The sequence below is a fragment of the Panthera tigris genome, chromosome E1 (assembly GCF_018350195.1).
Source record: "Panthera tigris isolate Pti1 chromosome E1, P.tigris_Pti1_mat1.1, whole genome shotgun sequence".
In the NCBI taxonomy this organism is placed as follows: Eukaryota; Metazoa; Chordata; class Mammalia; order Carnivora; family Felidae; genus Panthera; species Panthera tigris.
In genome coordinates this window covers 1-24,485 of record NC_056673.1, presented here as the reverse complement: position 1 = coordinate 24,485, position 24,485 = coordinate 1, and the positions used below count along the sequence as shown (strand labels likewise).

Below are 24,485 nucleotides of genomic sequence, written 5' to 3'. Positions count from 1 at the left end.
CCAGTTCCTCTGGCACTGCACCATGCAGTGAACCTATTGCCACGGCACTGTAGCCTCCAGTGAACCCAGTGCCCGCGTCACTGCAGCCTCCAGTGAACCCAGTGCCCGTGGCACTGAAGTCTGCAGGGAATCCAGTGCCTGCGACACTGCACCCTCCAGTGAACCCAGTGTCCGTGGCACTGCACCCTCCAGTGAACCCAGTGCCAGCGGCACTGGAGTCTGCAGTGAACCCAGTGCCCGCGGCACTGCACCCTCCACTGAAACCAGTGCCAGCGTCACTGCACCCTCCAGTGAACCCAGTGCCAGCAGCACTGCACCCTGCAGTGAACCCAGTGCCCTCGGCACTGCATTCCGCAGTGAACCCTGTGCCCACGGCACTGCATTCTTCAGTGAACCCTGTGCCCGAGGCACTGCACCATCCAGTGAACTCAGTTCCTCTGGCACTGCACCATGCAGTGAACATATTGCCACAGCACTGCAGCCTCCAGTGAACCCAGTGCCAGTGACACTGCACCCTCCAGTGAGCCCAGTGCCAGTGACACTGCACCCTCCAGTGAGCCCAGTGCCAGCGGCACTGTAGCCTGCCGTGAACCCAGTGCCAATGGCACTGCAGTCTGCAGTGAACCCAGTGACCGCGGCACTGCAACCTCCAGTGAACTCAGTTCCCGCGGCACTGCACCCTCCAGTGAACGCAGTGCCAGCGGCACTGCAGCCTGCAGTGAACCCAGTGCCTGTGACACTGCAGTCTGCAGTGAATCCAGTGCCCGCGGCACTGCACCGTACAGTGAACACAGTGCCTTCGGCACCGCAGCCTCCAGTGCCCCGGTGACCATGGCACTGCAGCCACCGGTACCCCAGTGCCCTCGGCCCATACCCTCCAGCTCTTGAAGCCACTCACCGTGCCTGAAGGCCCTCCCCGTGCCTGAATGCACTCCCGGTGCCTGTAGTGACTCCCATTGCCTGAATGGCATGGGTAATCTCTGAAGCTGCACCCCTGCCTGAGGGCATTCTCTGTGTCTCCTTGAGTTCCCTGTGCATGACGGGGCATCCCTTGGTGAAAGGCACATGTGCTCCCCTTGCCCGAATTGCACAGGAGCTCCCCGTGCCTGAAGACTCACCCCATGCCTGAAGGAGCTCCCAGTGCCTGAAGGCAAGCCCCATGCCTGAAGGCGCTCCCCTTGACTCAAGGGCACAGGCACTCCCTGAAGGCTTGCGCCATGCCTGCCGGTGCACCCCTCCCCTGAGGGTGCCGTGTGCCTGATGGCGAGCCCAGTGCCCGACGTCTCGCCCTGTGCCTGAAGAGCACAGAGGCTCCGCGTGCCTGAAGTCGTGCCCTGTGCACGAAGCCGCTCACTGTACCTGAAGGTGCTCCCAGTGCCTGAAGACAAGCCCCATGGTTGAAGGCGTGCACCGTGCCCGAAAATGTTCCCTGGGCCCGAAGCCGCTCCCTGTTCCTGAAGGCACGCCTCTTGCCTGAAACAGCTCCACGTGCCTGTACTCAAGCCTCTTGCATGAAGGCGAGCCCCGTGCCCGAAGCCTTGCCCCGTGCGTGAAGCCCCGCCTGGTGCCTGAAGGCACACCCCTCGCCTGAAGGCACGCCCCGTGCCTGAATTGCACGGGCATGCCCGGTGCCTGAGGGCATGCCCAGCGACTGAAGTCGGTCACCCCCGATGACTGAGTCATGCCCAGCGAACGAAGTCACTCCCAAAGTCACTCCAAGTGACTGAAGTCAAAGTCACTCCCAGTGAAGGAAGTTACTCCCAAAGTCCTTCCAAGCGACAGAAGCCTCTCCCGATGTCACTCCCAGTGACGAAAGTCACTCGCTATGTCACTCCCAAGTGAGGGAAGCCTCTCCCAAAGTCACTCCCCGTGACAGAAGTCACTCCCGATGTCACTCCCAGTGACGCAAGTCACTCCCGAATTCACAACCAGTGACGGAAGTCCCTCTCGAAGTCCCTCTCCCAGGGACGGAAGTCACTCCCGAAGTCATTCCCAGGGACTGAAGTCAAAGCCACTCCCAGCTGCCGATCCAGCTGCTGAGGTCATCGTTCCTCCCAGTGACTGAAGGAAATGTCACACTCGGTGTCTGAAGTTGCTCCTAGTGACTGCAGTCGTCACTCCCACTCCCAGTGCCTGAAGTCTTCACTGCCAGTGCCTGAAGTCGGCACTCGCAGTGCCTGAAGGAATTGCAGGGGAAGGACCGAGAGAGCGAGACGCAGAATTCCAAGCAGCGCCTCCGGGCTCTGTGGTCTCAGCACGGAAACTCCCGGGGAAAGACAGAGACAGAGGGAGACACAGAATCCCATGCAGCCCCCAGGCTCTGTGCTCTCACCACAGAGCCTCCTGGGTAAGGACAGAGAGGGAGGCACAGAATCCCACGCAGCCCCTCCAGGCTCTGTGCCCGCAGCACAGAGCCTCCAGTTCCTGAAGCCACTCACCATGCCTGAAGGCACTCCCCGTGCCTGAATGCGCTCCCCGTTCCTGAAGGCATTCCCTTTGCCTGAAGGCACAAGCGCTCTCTGAGGGCGCACCCCGTGGGTGACGGCGCACCCCTTGCCTGAGGGCGCCCTGCGCCTGAGGGCGAGCCCAGTGCCTGACGACGCGCCCTGTGCCCGAAGAGCACAGAGGCTCCCCGTGCCTGAAGTCGCACCCCGTGCATGAAGCCGCTCACTGTACCTGGAGGTGCTCCCAGGGCCTGAAGACAAGCTCCATGGTTGAAGGCGCGCCCCGTGCTGGAAAACGCTCCATGTGCCCGAAGGGGCTCGTGTTCCTGAAGGCATGCCTCTTGCCTGAAACAGCTCCACGTGTCTGTACTAAAGCCCCTCGCCTGCAGGCAAGGCCCGTGCCTGAAGGAAAGCCCTGTGCCTGAAGCCTTGCCCCATGCATGAAGCCCCGCCCAGGGCCTGAAGGCACGCCCCTGGCCTGAAGGCATGCCCCATGCCTGAAGGCTTGCCCCATGCGTGAATTCTCACCCTGTGCCTGAAGTCTAGCCCCCCGCCTGAAGGGCACAGGCACGCTCAGGGCCCGAGGGCATGCCCAGGGACTGAAGTCAGTCACTCCCAATGACTGAAGTCACTCCTAGTGACGGAAGTCCCTCGCAAAGACACACACAGTGACGGAAGTCCCACTCGAAGTCACTCCCACGGACGGAAGTCACTCCCGAAGTCACCCCCAGGGACTGAAGTCACTCCTGACGTCACTCCCAGTGCCTGAAGTCCGCAATCCCAGTTCCTGGAGGAACTGGAGGGGAAGGACAGAGAGAGGGAGACACAGAATTCCAAGCAGCCTCCAGGCTCTGTGGTCTCGGCACAGAAACTCCTGGGGAAAGAGAGAGACAGAGGGAGACACAAAATCCCATGCAGCCTCCAGCTCTGTGCTCAAACCAGAGACCCCTGGGGAAAAACAGACAGGGAGACTCAGAATCCCAAGCAGCCCATCCAGGCTCCAGTGCCAGCCGTACCGGGGCACAGGACGCCCCAGCGACCGCGGGACTGGAGTTTCCGGTGACCCGAGGGACCGCGGCCCCGGAGCCTCCAGTGACCACAGTGCCCACGTCACTGCAGACTCCAAAGAACCCAGTGCCCGCGGCACTGCGGCCTCCAGGGAGCACAGTGCCCGCGGCACTGCACACTCGAGTGAACGCTGTGCCCGCGACACAGCAGTCAGCAGTGAACCAAGCGCCTGAGGCACTGCAGCGTGCAGTGAACCCAGGGCCCTCTGCACTGCAGCCTCCAGTGAACACACTGCCCGCGACACTGCAGCTTCCAGTGAGGGCAGTGCCCGCGGCACTGCACCCTCCAGTGAAACCAGTGCCAGCGGCACTGCACCCTCCAGTGAACCCAGTGCCAGCGGCACTGCAGCCTGCTGTGAACCCAGTGCCCGTGGCACTGAAGTCTGCAGGGAATCCAGTGCCCGCGACACTGCACCCTCCAGTGAACCCAGTTCCCAAGGCACTGCACCCTTAAGTGAACCAAGTTGCCGCAGCACTGCACCCTCCGGTGAACCCATTTCCCGTGGCACTGCACCCTGCAGTGAACCCAGTGCCCGTGGCACTGCATTCCGCAGTGTACCCTGTGCCCGAGGCACTGCACCATCCAGTGAACCCAGTTCCTCTGGCACTGCACCATGCAGTGAACCTATTGCCACGGCACTGTAGCCTCCAGTGAACCCAGTGCCCGCGTCACTGCAGCCTCCAGTGAACCCAGTGCCCGTGGCACTGAAGTCTGCAGGGAATCCAGTGCCTGCGACACTGCACCCTCCAGTGAACCCAGTGTCCGTGGCACTGCGCCCTCCAGTGAACCCAGTGCCAGCGGCACTGGAGTCTGCAGTGAACCCAGTGCCCGCGGCACTGCACCCTCCAGTGAAACCAGTGCCAGCGTCACTGCACCCTCCAGTGAACCCAGTGCCAGCAGCACTGCACCCTGCAGTGAACCCAGTGCCCTCGGCACTGCATTCCGCAGTGAACCCTGTGCCCGCGGCACTGCATTCTTCAGTGAACCCTGTGCCCGAGGCACTGCACCATCCAGTGAACTCAGTTCCTCTGGCACTGCACCATGCAGTGAACATATTGCCACAGCACTGCAGCCTCCAGTGAACCCAGTGCCAGTGACACTGCACCCTCCAGTGAGCCCAGTGCCAGTGACACTGCACACTCCAGTGAGCCCAGTGCCAGCGGCACTGTAGCCTGCCGTGAACCCAGTGCCAATGGCACTGCAGTCTGCAGTGAACCCAGTGACCGCGGCACTGCACCCTCCAGTGAAACCAGTGCCAGCGGCACTGCACCCTCCAGTGAACCCAGTGTCCGTGGCACTGCACCCTCCAGTGAACCCAGTGCCAGCGGCACTGGAGTCTGCAGGGAATCCAGTGCCCGCGGCACTGCACCCTCCAGTGAAACCAGTGCCAGCGTCACTGCACCCTCCAGTGAACCCAGTGCCAGCAGCACTGCACCCTCCAGTGAACCCAGTGCCCTCGGCACTGCATTCCGCAGTGAACCCTGTGCCCACGGCACTGCATTCTTCAGTGAACCCTGTGCCCGAGGCACTGCACCATCCAGTGAACTCAGTTCCTCTGGCACTGCACCATGCAGTGAACATATTGCCACAGCACTGCAGCCTCCAGTGAACCCAGTGCCAGTGACACTGCACCCTCCAGTGAGCCCAGTGACAGCGGCACTGTAGCCTCCAGTGATCCCAGTGCCAGCAGCACTGCAGCCTGCTGTGAACCCAGTGCCCGTGGCACTGAAGTCTGCAGGGAATCCAGTGCCTGCGACACTGCACCCTCCAGTGAACCCAGTGTCCGTGGCACTGCACCCTCCAGTGAACCCAGTGCCAGCGGCACTGGAGTCTGCAGTGAATCCAGTGCCCGCGGCACTGCACCCTCCAGTGAAACCAGTGCCAGCGGCACTGCACCCTCCAGTGAACCCAGTGCCAGCGGCACTGCAGCCTGCTGTGAACCCAGTGCCCGTGGCACTGAAGTCTGCAGGGAATCCAGTGCCCGCGACACTGCACCCTCCAGTGAACGCGACACTGCACCCTCCAGTGAACCCAGTGTCCGTGGCACTGCACCCTCCAGTGAACTCTGCAGTGAACCCAGTGCCCGCGGCACTGCACCCTCCAGTGAAACCAGTGCCAGCAGCACTGCACCCTCCAGTGAACCCAGTGCCAGTGGCACTGCACCCTGCAGTGAACCCAGTGCCCTCGGCACTGCATTCCGCAGTGAACCCTGTGCCCACGGCACTGCATTCTTCAGTGAACCCTGTGCCCGAGGCACTGCACTCCAGTGAACTAGCCTCCAGTGAACCCAGTGCCAGCGGCACTGCAGCCTGCTGTGAACCCAGTGCCCGTGGCACTGAAGTCTGCAGGGAATCCAGTGCCCGCGACACTGCACCCTCCAGTGAACCCAGTGTCCGTGGCACTGCACCCTCCAGTGAACCCAGTGCCAGCGGCACTGGAGTCTGCAGTGAACCCAGTGCCCGCGGCACTGCACCCTCCAGTGAAACCAGTGCCAGCGGCACTGCACCCTCCAGTGAACCCAGTGCCAGCGGCACTGCAGCCTGCTGTGAACCCAGTGCCCGTGGCACTGAAGTCTGCAGGGAATCCAGTGCCCGCGACACTGCACCCTCCAGTGAACCCAGTTCCCAAGGCACTGCACCCTTAAGTGAACCAAGTTGCCGCAGCACTGCACCCTCCGGTGAACCCATTTCCCGTGGCACTGCACCCTGCAGTGAACCCAGTGCCCGCGGCACTGCATTCCGCAGTGAACCCTGTGCCCGAGGCACTGCACCATCCAGTGAACCCAGTTCCTCTGGCACTGCACCATGCAGTGAACCTATTGCCACGGCACTGTAGCCTCCAGTGAACCCAGTGCCCGCGTCACTGCAGCCTCCAGTGAACCCAGTGCCCGTGGCACTGAAGTCTGCAGGGAATCCAGTGCCTGCGACACTGCACCCTCCAGTGAACCCAGTGTCCGTGGCACTGCACCCTCCAGTGAACCCAGTGCCAGCGGCACTGGAGTCTGCAGTGAATCCAGTGCCCGCGGCACTGCACCCTCCAGTGAAACCAGTGCCAGCGTCACTGCACCCTCCAGTGAACCCAGTGCCAGCAGCACTGCACCCTGCAGTGAACCCAGTGCCCTCGGCACTGCATTCCGCAGTGAACCCTGTGCCCACGGCACTGCATTCTTCAGTGAACCCTGTGCCCGAGGCACTGCACCATCCAGTGAACTCAGTTCCTCTGGCACTGCACCATGCAGTGAACATATTGCCACAGCACTGCAGCCTCCAGTGAACCCAGTGCCAGTGACACTGCACTCCAGTGAGCCCAGTGCCAGCGGCACTGTAGCCTCCAGTGATCCCAGTGCCAGCAGCACTGCAGCCTGCTGTGAACCCAGTGCCCGTGGCACTGAAGTCTGCAGGGAATCCAGTGCCTGCGACACTGCACCCTCCAGTGAACCCAGTGTCCGTGGCACTGCACCCTCCAGTGAACCCAGTGCCAGCGGCACTGGAGTCTGCAGTGAATCCAGTGCCCGCGGCACTGCACCCTCCAGTGAAACCAGTGCCAGCGGCACTGCACCCTCCAGTGAACCCAGTGCCAGCGGCACTGCAGCCTGCTGTGAACCCAGTGCCCGTGGCACTGCACCCTTAAGTGAACCAAGTGCCCGCAGCACTGCACCTCCGAGTGAACCCATTTCCCGTGGCACTGCACCCTGCAGTGAACCCAGTGCCCTCGGCACTGCATTCCGCAGTGAACCCTGTGCCCGAGGCACTGCACCATCCAGTGAACCCAGTTCCTCTGGCACTGCACCATGCAGTGAACCTATTGCCACGGCACTGTAGCCTCCAGTGAACCCAGTGCCCGCGTCACTGCAGCCTCCAGTGAACCCAGTGCCCGTGGCACTGAAGTCTGCAGGGAATCCAGTGCCTGCGACACTGCACCCTCCAGTGAACCCAGTGTCCGTGGCACTGCACCCTCCAGTGAACCCAGTGCCAGCGGCACTGGAGTCTGCAGTGAACCCAGTGCCCGCGGCACTGCACCCTCCACTGAAACCAGTGCCAGCGTCACTGCACCCTCCAGTGAACCCAGTGCCAGCAGCACTGCACCCTGCAGTGAACCCAGTGCCCTCGGCACTGCATTCCGCAGTGAACCCTGTGCCCACGGCACTGCATTCTTCAGTGAACCCTGTGCCCGAGGCACTGCACCATCCAGTGAACTCAGTTCCTCTGGCACTGCACCATGCAGTGAACATATTGCCACAGCACTGCAGCCTCCAGTGAACCCAGTGCCAGTGACACTGCACCCTCCAGTGAGCCCAGTGCCAGTGACACTGCACACTCCAGTGAGCCCAGTGCCAGCGGCACTGTAGCCTGCCGTGAACCCAGTGCCAATGGCACTGCAGTCTGCAGTGAACCCAGTGACCGCGGCACTGCAACCTCCAGTGAACTCAGTTCCCGCGGCACTGCACCCTCCAGTGAACGCAGTGCCAGCGGCACTGCAGCCTGCAGTGAACCCAGTGCCTGTGACACTGCAGTCTGCAGTGAATCCAGTGCCCGCGGCACTGCACCGTACAGTGAACACAGTGCCTTCGGCACCGCAGCCTCCAGTGCCCCGGTGACCATGGCACTGCAGCCACCGGTACCCCAGTGCCCTCGGCCCATACCCTCCAGCTCTTGAAGCCACTCACCGTGCCTGAAGGCCCTCCCCGTGCCTGAATGCACTCCCGGTGCCTGTAGTGACTCCCATTGCCTGAATGGCATGGGTAATCTCTGAAGCTGCACCCCTGCCTGAGGGCATTCTCTGTGTCTCCTTGAGTTCCCTGTGCATGACGGGGCATCCCTTGGTGAAAGGCACATGTGCTCCCCTTGCCCGAATTGCACAGGAGCTCCCCGTGCCTGAAGACTCACCCCATGCCTGAAGGAGCTCCCAGTGCCTGAAGGCAAGCCCCATGCCTGAAGGCGCTCCCCTTGACTCAAGGGCACAGGCACTCCCTGAAGGCTTGCGCCATGCCTGCCGGTGCACCCCTCCCCTGAGGGTGCCGTGTGCCTGATGGCGAGCCCAGTGCCCGACGTCTCGCCCTGTGCCTGAAGAGCACAGAGGCTCCGCGTGCCTGAAGTCGTGCCCTGTGCACGAAGCCGCTCACTGTACCTGAAGGTGCTCCCAGTGCCTGAAGACAAGCCCCATGGTTGAAGGCGTGCACCGTGCCCGAAAATGTTCCCTGGGCCCGAAGCCGCTCCCTGTTCCTGAAGGCACGCCTCTTGCCTGAAACAGCTCCACGTGCCTGTACTCAAGCCTCTTGCATGAAGGCGAGCCCCGTGCCCGAAGCCTTGCCCCGTGCGTGAAGCCCCGCCTGGTGCCTGAAGGCACACCCCTCGCCTGAAGGCACGCCCCGTGCCTGAATTGCACGGGCATGCCCGGTGCCTGAGGGCATGCCCAGCGACTGAAGTCGGTCACCCCCGATGACTGAGTCATGCCCAGCGAACGAAGTCACTCCCAAAGTCACTCCAAGTGACTGAAGTCAAAGTCACTCCCAGTGAAGGAAGTTACTCCCAAAGTCCTTCCAAGCGACAGAAGCCTCTCCCGATGTCACTCCCAGTGACGAAAGTCACTCGCTATGTCACTCCCAAGTGAGGGAAGCCTCTCCCAAAGTCACTCCCCGTGACAGAAGTCACTCCCGATGTCACTCCCAGTGACGCAAGTCACTCCCGAATTCACAACCAGTGACGGAAGTCCCTCTCGAAGTCCCTCTCCCAGGGACGGAAGTCACTCCCGAAGTCATTCCCAGGGACTGAAGTCAAAGCCACTCCCAGCTGCCGATCCAGCTGCTGAGGTCATCGTTCCTCCCAGTGACTGAAGGAAATGTCACACTCGGTGTCTGAAGTTGCTCCTAGTGACTGCAGTCGTCACTCCCACTCCCAGTGCCTGAAGTCTTCACTGCCAGTGCCTGAAGTCGGCACTCGCAGTGCCTGAAGGAATTGCAGGGGAAGGACCGAGAGAGCGAGACGCAGAATTCCAAGCAGCGCCTCCGGGCTCTGTGGTCTCAGCACGGAAACTCCCGGGGAAAGACAGAGACAGAGGGAGACACAGAATCCCATGCAGCCCCCAGGCTCTGTGCTCTCACCACAGAGCCTCCTGGGTAAGGACAGAGAGGGAGGCACAGAATCCCACGCAGCCCCTCCAGGCTCTGTGCCCGCAGCACAGAGCCTCCAGTTCCTGAAGCCACTCACCATGCCTGAAGGCACTCCCCGTGCCTGAATGCGCTCCCCGTTCCTGAAGGCATTCCCTTTGCCTGAAGGCACAAGCGCTCTCTGAGGGCGCACCCCGTGGGTGACGGCGCACCCCTTGCCTGAGGGCGCCCTGCGCCTGAGGGCGAGCCCAGTGCCTGACGACGCGCCCTGTGCCCGAAGAGCACAGAGGCTCCCCGTGCCTGAAGTCGCACCCCGTGCATGAAGCCGCTCACTGTACCTGGAGGTGCTCCCAGGGCCTGAAGACAAGCTCCATGGTTGAAGGCGCGCCCCGTGCTGGAAAACGCTCCATGTGCCCGAAGGGGCTCGTGTTCCTGAAGGCATGCCTCTTGCCTGAAACAGCTCCACGTGTCTGTACTAAAGCCCCTCGCCTGCAGGCAAGGCCCGTGCCTGAAGGAAAGCCCTGTGCCTGAAGCCTTGCCCCATGCATGAAGCCCCGCCCAGGGCCTGAAGGCACGCCCCTGGCCTGAAGGCATGCCCCATGCCTGAAGGCTTGCCCCATGCGTGAATTCTCACCCTGTGCCTGAAGTCTAGCCCCCCGCCTGAAGGGCACAGGCACGCTCAGGGCCCGAGGGCATGCCCAGGGACTGAAGTCAGTCACTCCCAATGACTGAAGTCACTCCTAGTGACGGAAGTCCCTCGCAAAGACACACACAGTGACGGAAGTCCCACTCGAAGTCACTCCCACGGACGGAAGTCACTCCCGAAGTCACCCCCAGGGACTGAAGTCACTCCTGACGTCACTCCCAGTGCCTGAAGTCCGCAATCCCAGTTCCTGGAGGAACTGGAGGGGAAGGACAGAGAGAGGGAGACACAGAATTCCAAGCAGCCTCCAGGCTCTGTGGTCTCGGCACAGAAACTCCTGGGGAAAGAGAGAGACAGAGGGAGACACAAAATCCCATGCAGCCTCCAGCTCTGTGCTCAAACCAGAGACCCCTGGGGAAAAACAGACAGGGAGACTCAGAATCCCAAGCAGCCCATCCAGGCTCCAGTGCCAGCCGTACCGGGGCACAGGACGCCCCAGCGACCGCGGGACTGGAGTTTCCGGTGACCCGAGGGACCGCGGCCCCGGAGCCTCCAGTGACCACAGTGCCCACGTCACTGCAGACTCCAAAGAACCCAGTGCCCGCGGCACTGCGGCCTCCAGGGAGCACAGTGCCCGCGGCACTGCACACTCGAGTGAACGCTGTGCCCGCGACACAGCAGTCAGCAGTGAACCAAGCGCCTGAGGCACTGCAGCGTGCAGTGAACCCAGGGCCCTCTGCACTGCAGCCTCCAGTGAACACACTGCCCGCGACACTGCAGCTTCCAGTGAGGGCAGTGCCCGCGGCACTGCACCCTCCAGTGAAACCAGTGCCAGCGGCACTGCACCCTCCAGTGAACCCAGTGCCAGCGGCACTGCAGCCTGCTGTGAACCCAGTGCCCGTGGCACTGAAGTCTGCAGGGAATCCAGTGCCCGCGACACTGCACCCTCCAGTGAACCCAGTTCCCAAGGCACTGCACCCTTAAGTGAACCAAGTTGCCGCAGCACTGCACCCTCCGGTGAACCCATTTCCCGTGGCACTGCACCCTGCAGTGAACCCAGTGCCCGTGGCACTGCATTCCGCAGTGTACCCTGTGCCCGAGGCACTGCACCATCCAGTGAACCCAGTTCCTCTGGCACTGCACCATGCAGTGAACCTATTGCCACGGCACTGTAGCCTCCAGTGAACCCAGTGCCCGCGTCACTGCAGCCTCCAGTGAACCCAGTGCCCGTGGCACTGAAGTCTGCAGGGAATCCAGTGCCTGCGACACTGCACCCTCCAGTGAACCCAGTGTCCGTGGCACTGCACCCTCCAGTGAACCCAGTGCCAGCGGCACTGGAGTCTGCAGTGAACCCAGTGCCCGCGGCACTGCACCCTCCAGTGAAACCAGTGCCAGCGTCACTGCACCCTCCAGTGAACCCAGTGCCAGCAGCACTGCACCCTGCAGTGAACCCAGTGCCCTCGGCACTGCATTCCGCAGTGAACCCTGTGCCCGCGGCACTGCATTCTTCAGTGAACCCTGTGCCCGAGGCACTGCACCATCCAGTGAACTCAGTTCCTCTGGCACTGCACCATGCAGTGAACATATTGCCACAGCACTGCAGCCTCCAGTGAACCCAGTGCCAGTGACACTGCACCCTCCAGTGAGCCCAGTGCCAGTGACACTGCACACTCCAGTGAGCCCAGTGCCAGCGGCACTGTAGCCTGCCGTGAACCCAGTGCCAATGGCACTGCAGTCTGCAGTGAACCCAGTGACCGCGGCACTGCACCCTCCAGTGAAACCAGTGCCAGCGGCACTGCACCCTCCAGTGAACCCAGTGTCCGTGGCACTGCACCCTCCAGTGAACCCAGTGCCAGCGGCACTGGAGTCTGCAGGGAATCCAGTGCCCGCGGCACTGCACCCTCCAGTGAAACCAGTGCCAGCGTCACTGCACCCTCCAGTGAACGCAGTGCCAGCAGCACTGCACCCTCCAGTGAACCCAGTGCCCTCGGCACTGCATTCCGCAGTGAACCCTGTGCCCACGGCACTGCATTCTTCAGTGAACCCTGTGCCCGAGGCACTGCACCATCCAGTGAACTCAGTTCCTCTGGCACTGCACCATGCAGTGAACATATTGCCACAGCACTGCAGCCTCCAGTGAACCCAGTGCCAGTGACACTGCACCCTCCAGTGAGCCCAGTGACAGCGGCACTGTAGCCTCCAGTGATCCCAGTGCCAGCAGCACTGCAGCCTGCTGTGAACCCAGTGCCCGTGGCACTGAAGTCTGCAGGGAATCCAGTGCCTGCGACACTGCACCCTCCAGTGAACCCAGTGTCCGTGGCACTGCACCCTCCAGTGAACCCAGTGCCAGCGGCACTGGAGTCTGCAGGGAATCCAGTGCCCGCGGCACTGCACCCTCCAGTGAAACCAGTGCCAGCGGCACTGCACCCTCCAGTGAACCCAGTGCCAGCGGCACTGCAGCCTGCTGTGAACCCAGTGCCCGTGGCACTGAAGTCTGCAGGGAATCCAGTGCCCGCGACACTGCACCCTCCAGTGAACCCAGTTCCCAAGGCACTGCACCCTTAAGTGAACCAAGTTGCCGCAGCACTGCACCCTCCGGTGAACCCATTTCCCGTGGCACTGCACCCTGCAGTGAACCCAGTGCCCTCGGCACTGCATTCCGCAGTGAACCCTGTGCCCACGGCACTGCATTCTTCAGTGAACCCTGTGCCCGAGGCACTGCACCCTGCAGTGAACCCAGTGCCCTCGGCACTGCATTCCGCAGTGAACCCTGTGCCCACGGCACTGCATTCTTCAGTGAACCCTGTGCCCGAGGCACTGCACCATCCAGTGAACACAGTTCCTCTGGCACTGCACCATGCAGTGAACCTATTGCCAAGGCACTGCAGCCTCCAGTGAACCCAGTGCCCGCGTCACTGCAGCCTCCAGTGAACCCAGTGCCCGTGGCACTGAAGTCTGCAGGGAATCCAGTGCCTGCGACACTGCACCCTCCAGTGAACCCAGTGTCCGTGGCACTGCACCCTCCAGTGAACCCAGTGCCAGCGGCACTGGAGTCTGCAGTGAATCCAGTGCCCGCTGCACTGCACCCTCCAGTGAAACCAGTGCCAGCGTCACTGCACCCTCCAGTGAACCCAGTGCCAGCAGCACTGCACCCTCCAGTGAACCCAGTGCCCTCGGCACTGCATTCCGCAGTGAACCCTGTGCCCACGGCACTGCATTCTTCAGTGAACCCTGTGCCCGAGGCACTGCACCATCCAGTGAACTCAGTTCCTCTGGCACTGCACCATGCAGTGAACATATTGCCACAGCACTGCAGCCTCCAGTGAACCCAGTGCCAGTGACACTGCACCATCCAGTGAGCCCAGTGCCTGCGGCACTGTAGCCTCCAGTGATCCCAGTGCCAGCAGCACTGCAGCCTGCTGTGAACCCAGTGCCCGTGGCACTGAAGTCTGCAGGGAATCCAGTGCCTGCGACACTGCACCCTCCAGTGAACCCAGTGTCCGTGGCACTGCACCCTCCAGTGAACCCAGTGCCAGCGGCACTGGAGTCTGCAGTGAATCCAGTGCCCGCGGCACTGCACCCTCCAGTGAAACCAGTGCCAGCGGCACTGCACCCTCCAGTGAACCCAGTGCCAGCGGCACTGCAGCCTGCTGTGAACCCAGTGCCCGTGGCACTGAAGTCTGCAGGGAATCCAGTGCCCGCGACACTGCACCCTCCAGTGAACCCAGTTCCCAAGGCACTGCACCCTTAAGTGAACCAAGTTGCCGCAGCACTGCACCCTCCGGTGAACCCATTTCCCGTGGCACTGCACCCTGCAGTGAACCCAGTGCCCGTGGCACTGCATTCCGCAGTGTACCCTGTGCCCGAGGCACTGCACCATCCAGTGAACCCAGTTCCTCTGGCACTGCACCATGCAGTGAACCTATTGCCACGGCACTGTAGCCTCCAGTGAACCCAGTGCCCGCGTCACTGCAGCCTCCAGTGAACCCAGTGCCCGTGGCACTGAAGTCTGCAGGGAATCCAGTGCCTGCGACACTGCACCCTCCAGTGAACCCAGTGTCCGTGGCACTGCACCCTCCAGTGAACCCAGTGCCAGCGGCACTGGAGTCTGCAGTGAACCCAGTGCCCGCGGCACTGCACCCTCCACTGAAACCAGTGCCAGCGTCACTGCACCCTCCAGTGAACCCAGTGCCAGCAGCACTGCACCCTGCAGTGAACCCAGTGCCCTCGGCACTGCATTCCGCAGTGAACCCTGTGCCCACGGCACTGCATTCTTCAGTGAACCCTGTGCCCGAGGCACTGCACCATCCAGTGAACTCAGTTCCTCTGGCACTGCACCATGCAGTGAACATATTGCCACAGCACTGCAGCCTCCAGTGAACCCAGTGCCAGTGACACTGCACCCTCCAGTGAGCCCAGTGCCAGTGACACTGCACCCTCCAGTGAGCCCAGTGCCAGCGGCACTGTAGCCTGCCGTGAACCCAGTGCCAATGGCACTGCAGTCTGCAGTGAACCCAGTGACCGCGGCACTGCAACCTCCAGTGAACTCAGTTCCCGCGGCACTGCACCCTCCAGTGAACGCAGTGCCAGCGGCACTGCAGCCTGCAGTGAACCCAGTGCCTGTGACACTGCAGTCTGCAGTGAATCCAGTGCCCGCGGCACTGCACCGTACAGTGAACACAGTGCCTTCGGCACCGCAGCCTCCAGTGCCCCGGTGACCATGGCACTGCAGCCACCGGTACCCCAGTGCCCTCGGCCCATACCCTCCAGCTCTTGAAGCCACTCACCGTGCCTGAAGGCCCTCCCCGTGCCTGAATGCACTCCCGGTGCCTGTAGTGACTCCCATTGCCTGAATGGCATGGGTAATCTCTGAAGCTGCACCCCTGCCTGAGGGCATTCTCTGTGTCTCCTTGAGTTCCCTGTGCATGACGGGGCATCCCTTGGTGAAAGGCACATGTGCTCCCCTTGCCCGAATTGCACAGGAGCTCCCCGTGCCTGAAGACTCACCCCATGCCTGAAGGAGCTCCCAGTGCCTGAAGGCAAGCCCCATGCCTGAAGGCGCTCCCCTTGACTCAAGGGCACAGGCACTCCCTGAAGGCTTGCGCCATGCCTGCCGGTGCACCCCTCCCCTGAGGGTGCCGTGTGCCTGATGGCGAGCCCAGTGCCCGACGTCTCGCCCTGTGCCTGAAGAGCACAGAGGCTCCGCGTGCCTGAAGTCGTGCCCTGTGCACGAAGCCGCTCACTGTACCTGAAGGTGCTCCCAGTGCCTGAAGACAAGCCCCATGGTTGAAGGCGTGCACCGTGCCCGAAAATGTTCCCTGGGCCCGAAGCCGCTCCCTGTTCCTGAAGGCACGCCTCTTGCCTGAAACAGCTCCACGTGCCTGTACTCAAGCCTCTTGCATGAAGGCGAGCCCCGTGCCCGAAGCCTTGCCCCGTGCGTGAAGCCCCGCCTGGTGCCTGAAGGCACACCCCTCGCCTGAAGGCACGCCCCGTGCCTGAATTGCACGGGCATGCCCGGTGCCTGAGGGCATGCCCAGCGACTGAAGTCGGTCACCCCCGATGACTGAGTCATGCCCAGCGAACGAAGTCACTCCCAAAGTCACTCCAAGTGACTGAAGTCAAAGTCACTCCCAGTGAAGGAAGTTACTCCCAAAGTCCTTCCAAGCGACAGAAGCCTCTCCCGATGTCACTCCCAGTGACGAAAGTCACTCGCTATGTCACTCCCAAGTGAGGGAAGCCTCTCCCAAAGTCACTCCCCGTGACAGAAGTCACTCCCGATGTCACTCCCAGTGACGCAAGTCACTCCCGAATTCACAACCAGTGACGGAAGTCCCTCTCGAAGTCCCTCTCCCAGGGACGGAAGTCACTCCCGAAGTCATTCCCAGGGACTGAAGTCAAAGCCACTCCCAGCTGCCGATCCAGCTGCTGAGGTCATCGTTCCTCCCAGTGACTGAAGGAAATGTCACACTCGGTGTCTGAAGTTGCTCCTAGTGACTGCAGTCGTCACTCCCACTCCCAGTGCCTGAAGTCTTCACTGCCAGTGCCTGAAGTCGGCACTCGCAGTGCCTGAAGGAATTGCAGGGGAAGGACCGAGAGAGCGAGACGCAGAATTCCAAGCAGCGCCTCCGGGCTCTGTGGTCTCAGCACGGAAACTCCCGGGGAAAGACAGAGACAGAGGGAGACACAGAATCCCATGCAGCCCCCAGGCTCTGTGCTCTCACCACAGAGCCTCCTGGGTAAGGACAGAGAGGGAGGCACAGAATCCCACGCAGCCCCTCCAGGCTCTGTGCCCGCAGCACAGAGCCTCCAGTTCCTGAAGCCACTCACCATGCCTGAAGGCACTCCCCGTGCCTGAATGCGCTCCCCGTTCCTGAAGGCATTCCCTTTGCCTGAAGGCACAAGCGCTCTCTGAGGGCGCACCCCGTGGGTGACGGCGCACCCCTTGCCTGAGGGCGCCCTGCGCCTGAGGGCGAGCCCAGTGCCTGACGACGCGCCCTGTGCCCGAAGAGCACAGAGGCTCCCCGTGCCTGAAGTCGCACCCCGTGCATGAAGCCGCTCACTGTACCTGGAGGTGCTCCCAGGGCCTGAAGACAAGCTCCATGGTTGAAGGCGCGCCCCGTGCTGGAAAACGCTCCATGTGCCCGAAGGGGCTCGTGTTCCTGAAGGCATGCCTCTTGCCTGAAACAGCTCCACGTGTCTGTACTAAAGCCCCTCGCCTGCAGGCAAGGCCCGTGCCTGAAGGAAAGCCCTGTGCCTGAAGCCTTGCCCCATGCATGAAGCCCCGCCCAGGGCCTGAAGGCACGCCCCTGGCCTGAAGGCATGCCCCATGCCTGAAGGCTTGCCCCATGCGTGAATTCTCACCCTGTGCCTGAAGTCTAGCCCCCCGCCTGAAGGGCACAGGCACGCTCAGGGCCCGAGGGCATGCCCAGGGACTGAAGTCAGTCACTCCCAATGACTGAAGTCACTCCTAGTGACGGAAGTCCCTCGCAAAGACACACACAGTGACGGAAGTCCCACTCGAAGTCACTCCCACGGACGGAAGTCACTCCCGAAGTCACCCCCAGGGACTGAAGTCACTCCTGACGTCACTCCCAGTGCCTGAAGTCCGCAATCCCAGTTCCTGGAGGAACTGGAGGGGAAGGACAGAGAGAGGGAGACACAGAATTCCAAGCAGCCTCCAGGCTCTGTGGTCTCGGCACAGAAACTCCTGGGGAAAGAGAGAGACAGAGGGAGACACAAAATCCCATGCAGCCTCCAGCTCTGTGCTCAAACCAGAGACCCCTGGGGAAAAACAGACAGGGAGACTCAGAATCCCAAGCAGCCCATCCAGGCTCCAGTGCCAGCCGTACCGGGGCACAGGACGCCCCAGCGACCGCGGGACTGGAGTTTCCGGTGACCCGAGGGACCGCGGCCCCGGAGCCTCCAGTGACCACAGTGCCCACGTCACTGCAGACTCCAAAGAACCCAGTGCCCGCGGCACTGCGGCCTCCAGGGAGCACAGTGCCCGCGGCACTGCACACTCGAGTGAACGCTGTGCCCGCGACACAGCAGTCAGCAGTGAACCAAGCGCCTGAGGCACTGCAGCGTGCAGTGAACCCAGGGCCCTCTGCACTGCAGCCTCCAGTGAACACACTGCCCGCGACACTGCAGCTTCCAGTGAGGGCAGTGCCCGCGGCACTGCACCCTCCAGTGAAACCAGTGCCAGCGGCACTGCACCCTCCAGTGAACCCAGTGCCAGCGGCACTGCAGCCTGCTGTGAACCCAGTGCCCGTGGCACTGAAGTCTGCAGGGAATCCAGTGCCCGCGACACTGCACCCTCCAGTGAACCCAGTTCCCAAGGCACTGCACCCTTAAGTGAACCAAGTTGCCGCAGCACTGCACCCTCCGGTGAACCCATTTCCCGTGGCACTGCACCCTGCAGTGAACCCAGTGCCCGTGGCACTGCATTCCGCAGTGTACCCTGTGCCCGAGGCACTGCACCATCCAGTGAACCCAGTTCCTCTGGCACTGCACCATGCAGTGAACCTATTGCCACGGCACTGTAGCCTCCAGTGAACCCAGTGCCCGCGTCACTGCAGCCTCCAGTGAACCCAGTGCCCGTGGCACTGAAGTCTGCAGGGAATCCAGTGCCTGCGACACTGCACCCTCCAGTGAACCCAGTGTCCGTGGCACTGCACCCTCCAGTGAACCCAGTGCCAGCGGCACTGGAGTCTGCAGTGAACCCAGTGCCCGCGGCACTGCACCCTCCAGTGAAACCAGTGCCAGCGTCACTGCACCCTCCAGTGAACCCAGTGCCAGCAGCACTGCACCCTGCAGTGAACCCAGTGCCCTCGGCACTGCATTCCGCAGTGAACCCTGTGCCCGCGGCACTGCATTCTTCAGTGAACCCTGTGCCCGAGGCACTGCACCATCCAGTGAACTCAGTTCCTCTGGCACTGCACCATGCAGTGAACATATTGCCACAGCACTGCAGCCTCCAGTGAACCCAGTGCCAGTGACACTGCACCCTCCAGTGAGCCCAGTGCCAGTGACACTGCACCCTCCAGTGAGCCCAGTGCCAGCGGCACTGTAGCCTGCCGTGAACCCAGTGCCAATGGCACTGCAGTCTGCAGTGAACCCAGTGACCGCGGCACTGCACCCTCCAGTGAAACCAGTGCCAGCGGCACTGCACCCTCCAGTGAACCCAGTGTCCGTGGCACTGCACCCTCCAGTGAACCCAGTGCCAGCGGCACTGGAGTCTGCAGTGAATCCAGTGCCCGCGGCACTGCACCCTCCAGTGAAACCAGTGCCAGCGGCACTGCACCCTCCAGTGAACCCAGTGCCAGCAGCACTGCACCCTCCAGTGAACCCAGTGCCCTCGGCACTGCATTCCGCAGTGAACCCTGTGCCCACGGCACTGCATTCTTCAGTGAACCCTGTGCCCGAGGCACTGCACCATCCAGTGAACTCAGTTCCTCTGGCACTGCACCATGCAGTGAACATATTGCCACAGCACTGCAGCCTCCAGTGAACCCAGTGCCAGTGACACTGCACCCTCCAGTGAGCCCAGTGACAGCGGCACTGTAGCCTCCAGTGATCCCAGTGCCAGCAGCACTGCAGCCTGCTGTGAACCCAGTGCCCGTGGCACTGAAGTCTGCAGGGAATCCAGTGCCTGCGACACTGCACCCTCCAGTGAACCCAGTGTCCGTGGCACTGCACCCTCCAGTGAACCCAGTGCCAGCGGCACTGGAGTCTGCAGTGAATCCAGTGCCCGCGGCACTGCACCCTCCAGTGAAACCAGTGCCAGCGGCACTGCACCCTCCAGTGAACCCAGTGCCAGCGGCACTGCAGCCTGCTGTGAACCCAGTGCCCGTGGCACTGAAGTCTGCAGGGAATCCAGTGCCCGCGACACTGCACCCTCCAGTGAACCCAGTTCCCAAGGCACTGCACCCTTAAGTGAACCAAGTTGCCGCAGCACTGCACCCTCCGGTGAACCCATTTCCCGTGGCACTGCACCCTGCAGTGAACCCAGTGCCCTCGGCACTGCATTCCGCAGTGAACCCTGTGCCCACGGCACTGCATTCTTCAGTGAACCCTGTGCCCGAGGCACTGCACCATCCAGTGAACTCAGTTCCTCTGGCACTGCACCATGCAGTGAACATATTGCCACAGCACTGCAGCCTCCAGTGAACCCAGTGCCAGTGACACTGCACCCTCCAGTGAGCCCAGTGCCAGTGACACTGCACACTCCAGTGAGCCCAGTGCCAGCGGCACTGTAGCCTGCCGTGAACCCAGTGCCAATGGCACTGCAGTCTGCAGTGAACCCAGTGACCGCGGCACTGCGGCCTCCAGTGAACTCAGTGCCCGCGGCACTGCACCCTCCAGTGAACGCAGTGCCAGCGGCACTGCAGCCTGCAGTGAACCCAGTGCCTGTGACACTGCAGTCTGCAGTGAACCCAGTGCCCTCTGCACTGCAGCCTCCAGTGAACACAGTGCCAGCGGCACTGCAGCTTCCAGTGAGGGCAGTGCCCGCGGCACTGCACCCTCCAGTGAAACCAGTGCCAGCGGCACTGCACCCTCCAGTGAACCCAGTGCCAGCGGCACTGCAGCCTGCTGTGAACCCAGTGCCCGTGGCACTGAAGTCTGCAGGGAATCCAGTGCCCGCGACACTGCACCCTCCAGTGAACCCAGTTCCCAAGGCACTGCACCCTTAAGTGAACCAAGTTGCCGCAGCACTGCACCCTCCGGTGAACCCATTTCCCGTGGCACTGCACCCTGCAGTGAACCCAGTGCCGTGGCACTGCATTCCGCAGTGTACCCTGTGCCCGAGGCACTGCACCATCCAGTGAACCCAGTTCCTCTGGCACTGCACCATGCAGTGAACCTATTGCCACGGCACTGTAGCCTCCAGTGAACCCAGTGCCCGCGTCACTGCAGCCTCCAGTGAACCCAGTGCCCGTGGCACTGAAGTCTGCAGGGAATCCAGTGCCTGCGACACTGCACCCTCCAGTGAACCCAGTGTCCGTGGCACTGCACCCTCCAGTGAACCCAGTGCCAGCGGCACTGGAGTCTGCAGTGAACCCAGTGCCCGCGGCACTGCACCCTCCAGTGAAACCAGTGCCAGCGTCACTGCACCCTCCAGTGAACCCAGTGCCAGCAGCACTGCACCCTGCAGTGAACCCAGTGCCCTCGGCACTGCATTCCGCAGTGAACCCTGTGCCCACGGCACTGCATTCTTCAGTGAACCCTGTGCCCGAGGCACTGCACCATCCAGTGAACTCAGTTCCTCTGGCACTGCACCATGCAGTGAACATATTGCCACAGCACTGCAGCCTCCAGTGAACCCAGTGCCAGTGACACTGCACCCTCCAGTGAGCCCAGTGCCAGTGACACTGCACACTCCAGTGAGCCCAGTGCCAGCGGCACTGTAGCCTGCCGTGAACCCAGTGCCAATGTCACTGCAGTCTGCAGTGAACCCAGTGCCGCGGCACTGCACCCTCCAGGGAATCCAGTGCCAGCGGCACTGCACCCTCCAGTGAACCCAGTGTCCGTGGCACTGCACCCTCCAGTGAACCCAGTGCCAGCGGCACTGGAGTCTGCAGTGAATCCAGTGCCCGCGGCACTGCACCCTCCAGTGAAACCAGTGCCAGCGGCACTGCACCCTCCAGTGAACGCAGTGCCAGCAGCACTGCACCCTGCAGTGAACCCAGTGCCCTCGGCACTGCATTCCGCAGTGAACCCTGTGCCCACGGCACTGCATTCTTCAGTGAACCCTGTGCCCGAGGCACTGCACCATCCAGTGAACTCAGTTCCTCTGGCACTGCACCATGCAGTGAACATATTGCCACAGCACTGCAGCCTCCAGTGAACCCAGTGCCAGTGACACTGCACCCTCCAGTGAGCCCAGTGACAGCGGCACTGTAGCCTCCAGTGATCCCAGTGCCAGCAGCACTGCAGCCTGCTGTGAACCCAGTGCCCGTGGCACTGAAGTCTGCAGGGAATCCAGTGCCTGCGACACTGCACCCTCCAGTGAACCCAGTGTCCGTGGCACTGCACCCTCCAGTGAACCCAGTGCCAGCGGCACTGGAGTCTGCAGTGAATCCAGTGCCCGCGGCACTGCACCCTCCAGTGAAACCAGTGCCAGCGGCACTGCACCCTCCAGTGAACCCAGTGCCAGCGGCACTGCAGCCTGCTGTGAACCCAGTGCCCGTGGCACTGAAGTCTGCAGGGAATCCAGTGCCCGCGACACTGCACCCTCCAGTGAACCCAGTTCCCAAGGCACTGCACCCTTAAGTGAACCAAGTTGCCGCAGCACTGCACCCTCCGGTGAACCCATTTCCCGTGGCACTGCACCCTGCAGTGAACCCAGTGCCCTCGGCACTGCATTCCGCAGTGAACCCTGTGCCCGAGGCACTGCACCATCCAGTGAACCCAGTTCCTCTGGCACTGCACCATGCAGTGAACCTATTGCCACGGCACTGTAGCCTCCAGTGAACCCAGTGCCCGCGTCACTGCAGCCTCCAGTGAACCCAGTGCCCGTGGCACTGAAGTCTGCAGGGAATCCAGTGCCTGCGACACTGCACCCTCCAGTGAACCCAGTGTCCGTGGCACTGCACCCTCCAGTGAACCCAGTGCCAGCGGCACTGGAGTCTGCAGTGAACCCAGTGCCCGCGGCACTGCACCCTCCACTGAAACCAGTGCCAGCGTCACTGCACCCTCCAGTGAACCCAGTGCCAGCAGCACTGCACCCTGCAGTGAACCCATTGCCCGTGGCACTGCATTCCTGCAGTGAACCCAGTGCCCGTGGCACTGCATTCCGCAGTGAACCCTGTGCCCGAGGCACTGCACCATCCAGTGAACTCAGTTCCTCTGGCACTGCACCATGCAGTGAACATATTGCCACAGCACTGCAGCCTCCAGTGAACCCAGTGCCAGTGACACTGCACCCTCCAGTGAGCCCAGTGCCAGTGACACTGCACACTCCAGTGAGCCCAGTGCCAGCGGCACTGTAGCCTGCCGTGAACCCAGTGCCAATGGCACTGCAGTCTGCAGTGAACCCAGTGACCGCGGCACTGCAACCTCCAGTGAACTCAGTTCCCGCGGCACTGCACCCTCCAGTGAACGCAGTGCCAGCGGCACTGCAGCCTGCAGTGAACCCAGTGCCTGTGACACTGCAGTCTGCAGTGAATCCAGTGCCCGCGGCACTGCACCGTACAGTGAACACAGTGCCTTCGGCACCGCAGCCTCCAGTGCCCCGGTGACCATGGCACTGCAGCCACCGGTACCCCAGTGCCCTCGGCCCATACCCTCCAGCTCTTGAAGCCACTCACCGTGCCTGAAGGCCCTCCCCGTGCCTGAATGCACTCCCGGTGCCTGTAGTGACTCCCATTGCCTGAATGGCATGGGTAATCTCTGAAGCTGCACCCCTGCCTGAGGGCATTCTCTGTGTCTCCTTGAGTTCCCTGTGCATGACGGGGCATCCCTTGGTGAAAGGCACATGTGCTCCCCTTGCCCGAATTGCACAGGAGCTCCCCGTGCCTGAAGACTCACCCCATGCCTGAAGGAGCTCCCAGTGCCTGAAGGCAAGCCCCATGCCTGAAGGCGCTCCCCTTGACTCAAGGGCACAGGCACTCCCTGAAGGCTTGCGCCATGCCTGCCGGTGCACCCCTCCCCTGAGGGTGCCGTGTGCCTGATGGCGAGCCCAGTGCCCGACGTCTCGCCCTGTGCCTGAAGAGCACAGAGGCTCCGCGTGCCTGAAGTCGTGCCCTGTGCACGAAGCCGCTCACTGTACCTGAAGGTGCTCCCAGTGCCTGAAGACAAGCCCCATGGTTGAAGGCGTGCACCGTGCCCGAAAATGTTCCCTGGGCCCGAAGCCGCTCCCTGTTCCTGAAGGCACGCCTCTTGCCTGAAACAGCTCCACGTGCCTGTACTCAAGCCTCTTGCATGAAGGCGAGCCCCGTGCCCGAAGCCTTGCCCCGTGCGTGAAGCCCCGCCTGGTGCCTGAAGGCACACCCCTCGCCTGAAGGCACGCCCCGTGCCTGAATTGCACGGGCATGCCCGGTGCCTGAGGGCATGCCCAGCGACTGAAGTCGGTCACCCCCGATGACTGAGTCATGCCCAGCGAACGAAGTCACTCCCAAAGTCACTCCAAGTGACTGAAGTCAAAGTCACTCCCAGTGAAGGAAGTTACTCCCAAAGTCCTTCCAAGCGACAGAAGCCTCTCCCGATGTCACTCCCAGTGACGAAAGTCACTCGCTATGTCACTCCCAAGTGAGGGAAGCCTCTCCCAAAGTCACTCCCCGTGACAGAAGTCACTCCCGATGTCACTCCCAGTGACGCAAGTCACTCCCGAATTCACAACCAGTGACGGAAGTCCCTCTCGAAGTCCCTCTCCCAGGGACGGAAGTCACTCCCGAAGTCATTCCCAGGGACTGAAGTCAAAGCCACTCCCAGCTGCCGATCCAGCTGCTGAGGTCATCGTTCCTCCCAGTGACTGAAGGAAATGTCACACTCGGTGTCTGAAGTTGCTCCTAGTGACTGCAGTCGTCACTCCCACTCCCAGTGCCTGAAGTCTTCACTGCCAGTGCCTGAAGTCGGCACTCGCAGTGCCTGAAGGAATTGCAGGGGAAGGACCGAGAGAGCGAGACGCAGAATTCCAAGCAGCGCCTCCGGGCTCTGTGGTCTCAGCACGGAAACTCCCGGGGAAAGACAGAGACAGAGGGAGACACAGAATCCCATGCAGCCC

General features: G+C 62.1%; 1 protein-coding gene across 1 annotated transcript in view; it reads right to left on the bottom strand.

Annotated features, from left to right (window-relative positions):
- Nucleotides 1-17,792, bottom strand: part of LOC122233674 (elastin-like) — a gene marked incomplete at its 5' end in the record, with an annotated part of 62,589 nt that extends 44,797 nt beyond the window's left edge. Inside the window, 9 exons of the mRNA XM_042967174.1 lie at nt 1,360-1,378; nt 2,439-2,519; nt 3,461-3,642; nt 8,640-8,658; nt 9,719-9,799; nt 10,741-10,922; nt 15,510-15,528; nt 16,589-16,669; nt 17,611-17,792. Of these exons, the coding sequence (XP_042823108.1) occupies nt 1,360-1,378; nt 2,439-2,519; nt 3,461-3,642; nt 8,640-8,658; nt 9,719-9,799; nt 10,741-10,922; nt 15,510-15,528; nt 16,589-16,669; nt 17,611-17,792 (846 nt within the window). The remainder of the gene's footprint in view (nt 1-1,359; nt 1,379-2,438; nt 2,520-3,460; nt 3,643-8,639; nt 8,659-9,718; nt 9,800-10,740; nt 10,923-15,509; nt 15,529-16,588; nt 16,670-17,610) is intronic.
- Between the last annotated feature and the right edge of the window lie 6,693 nt (nt 17,793-24,485).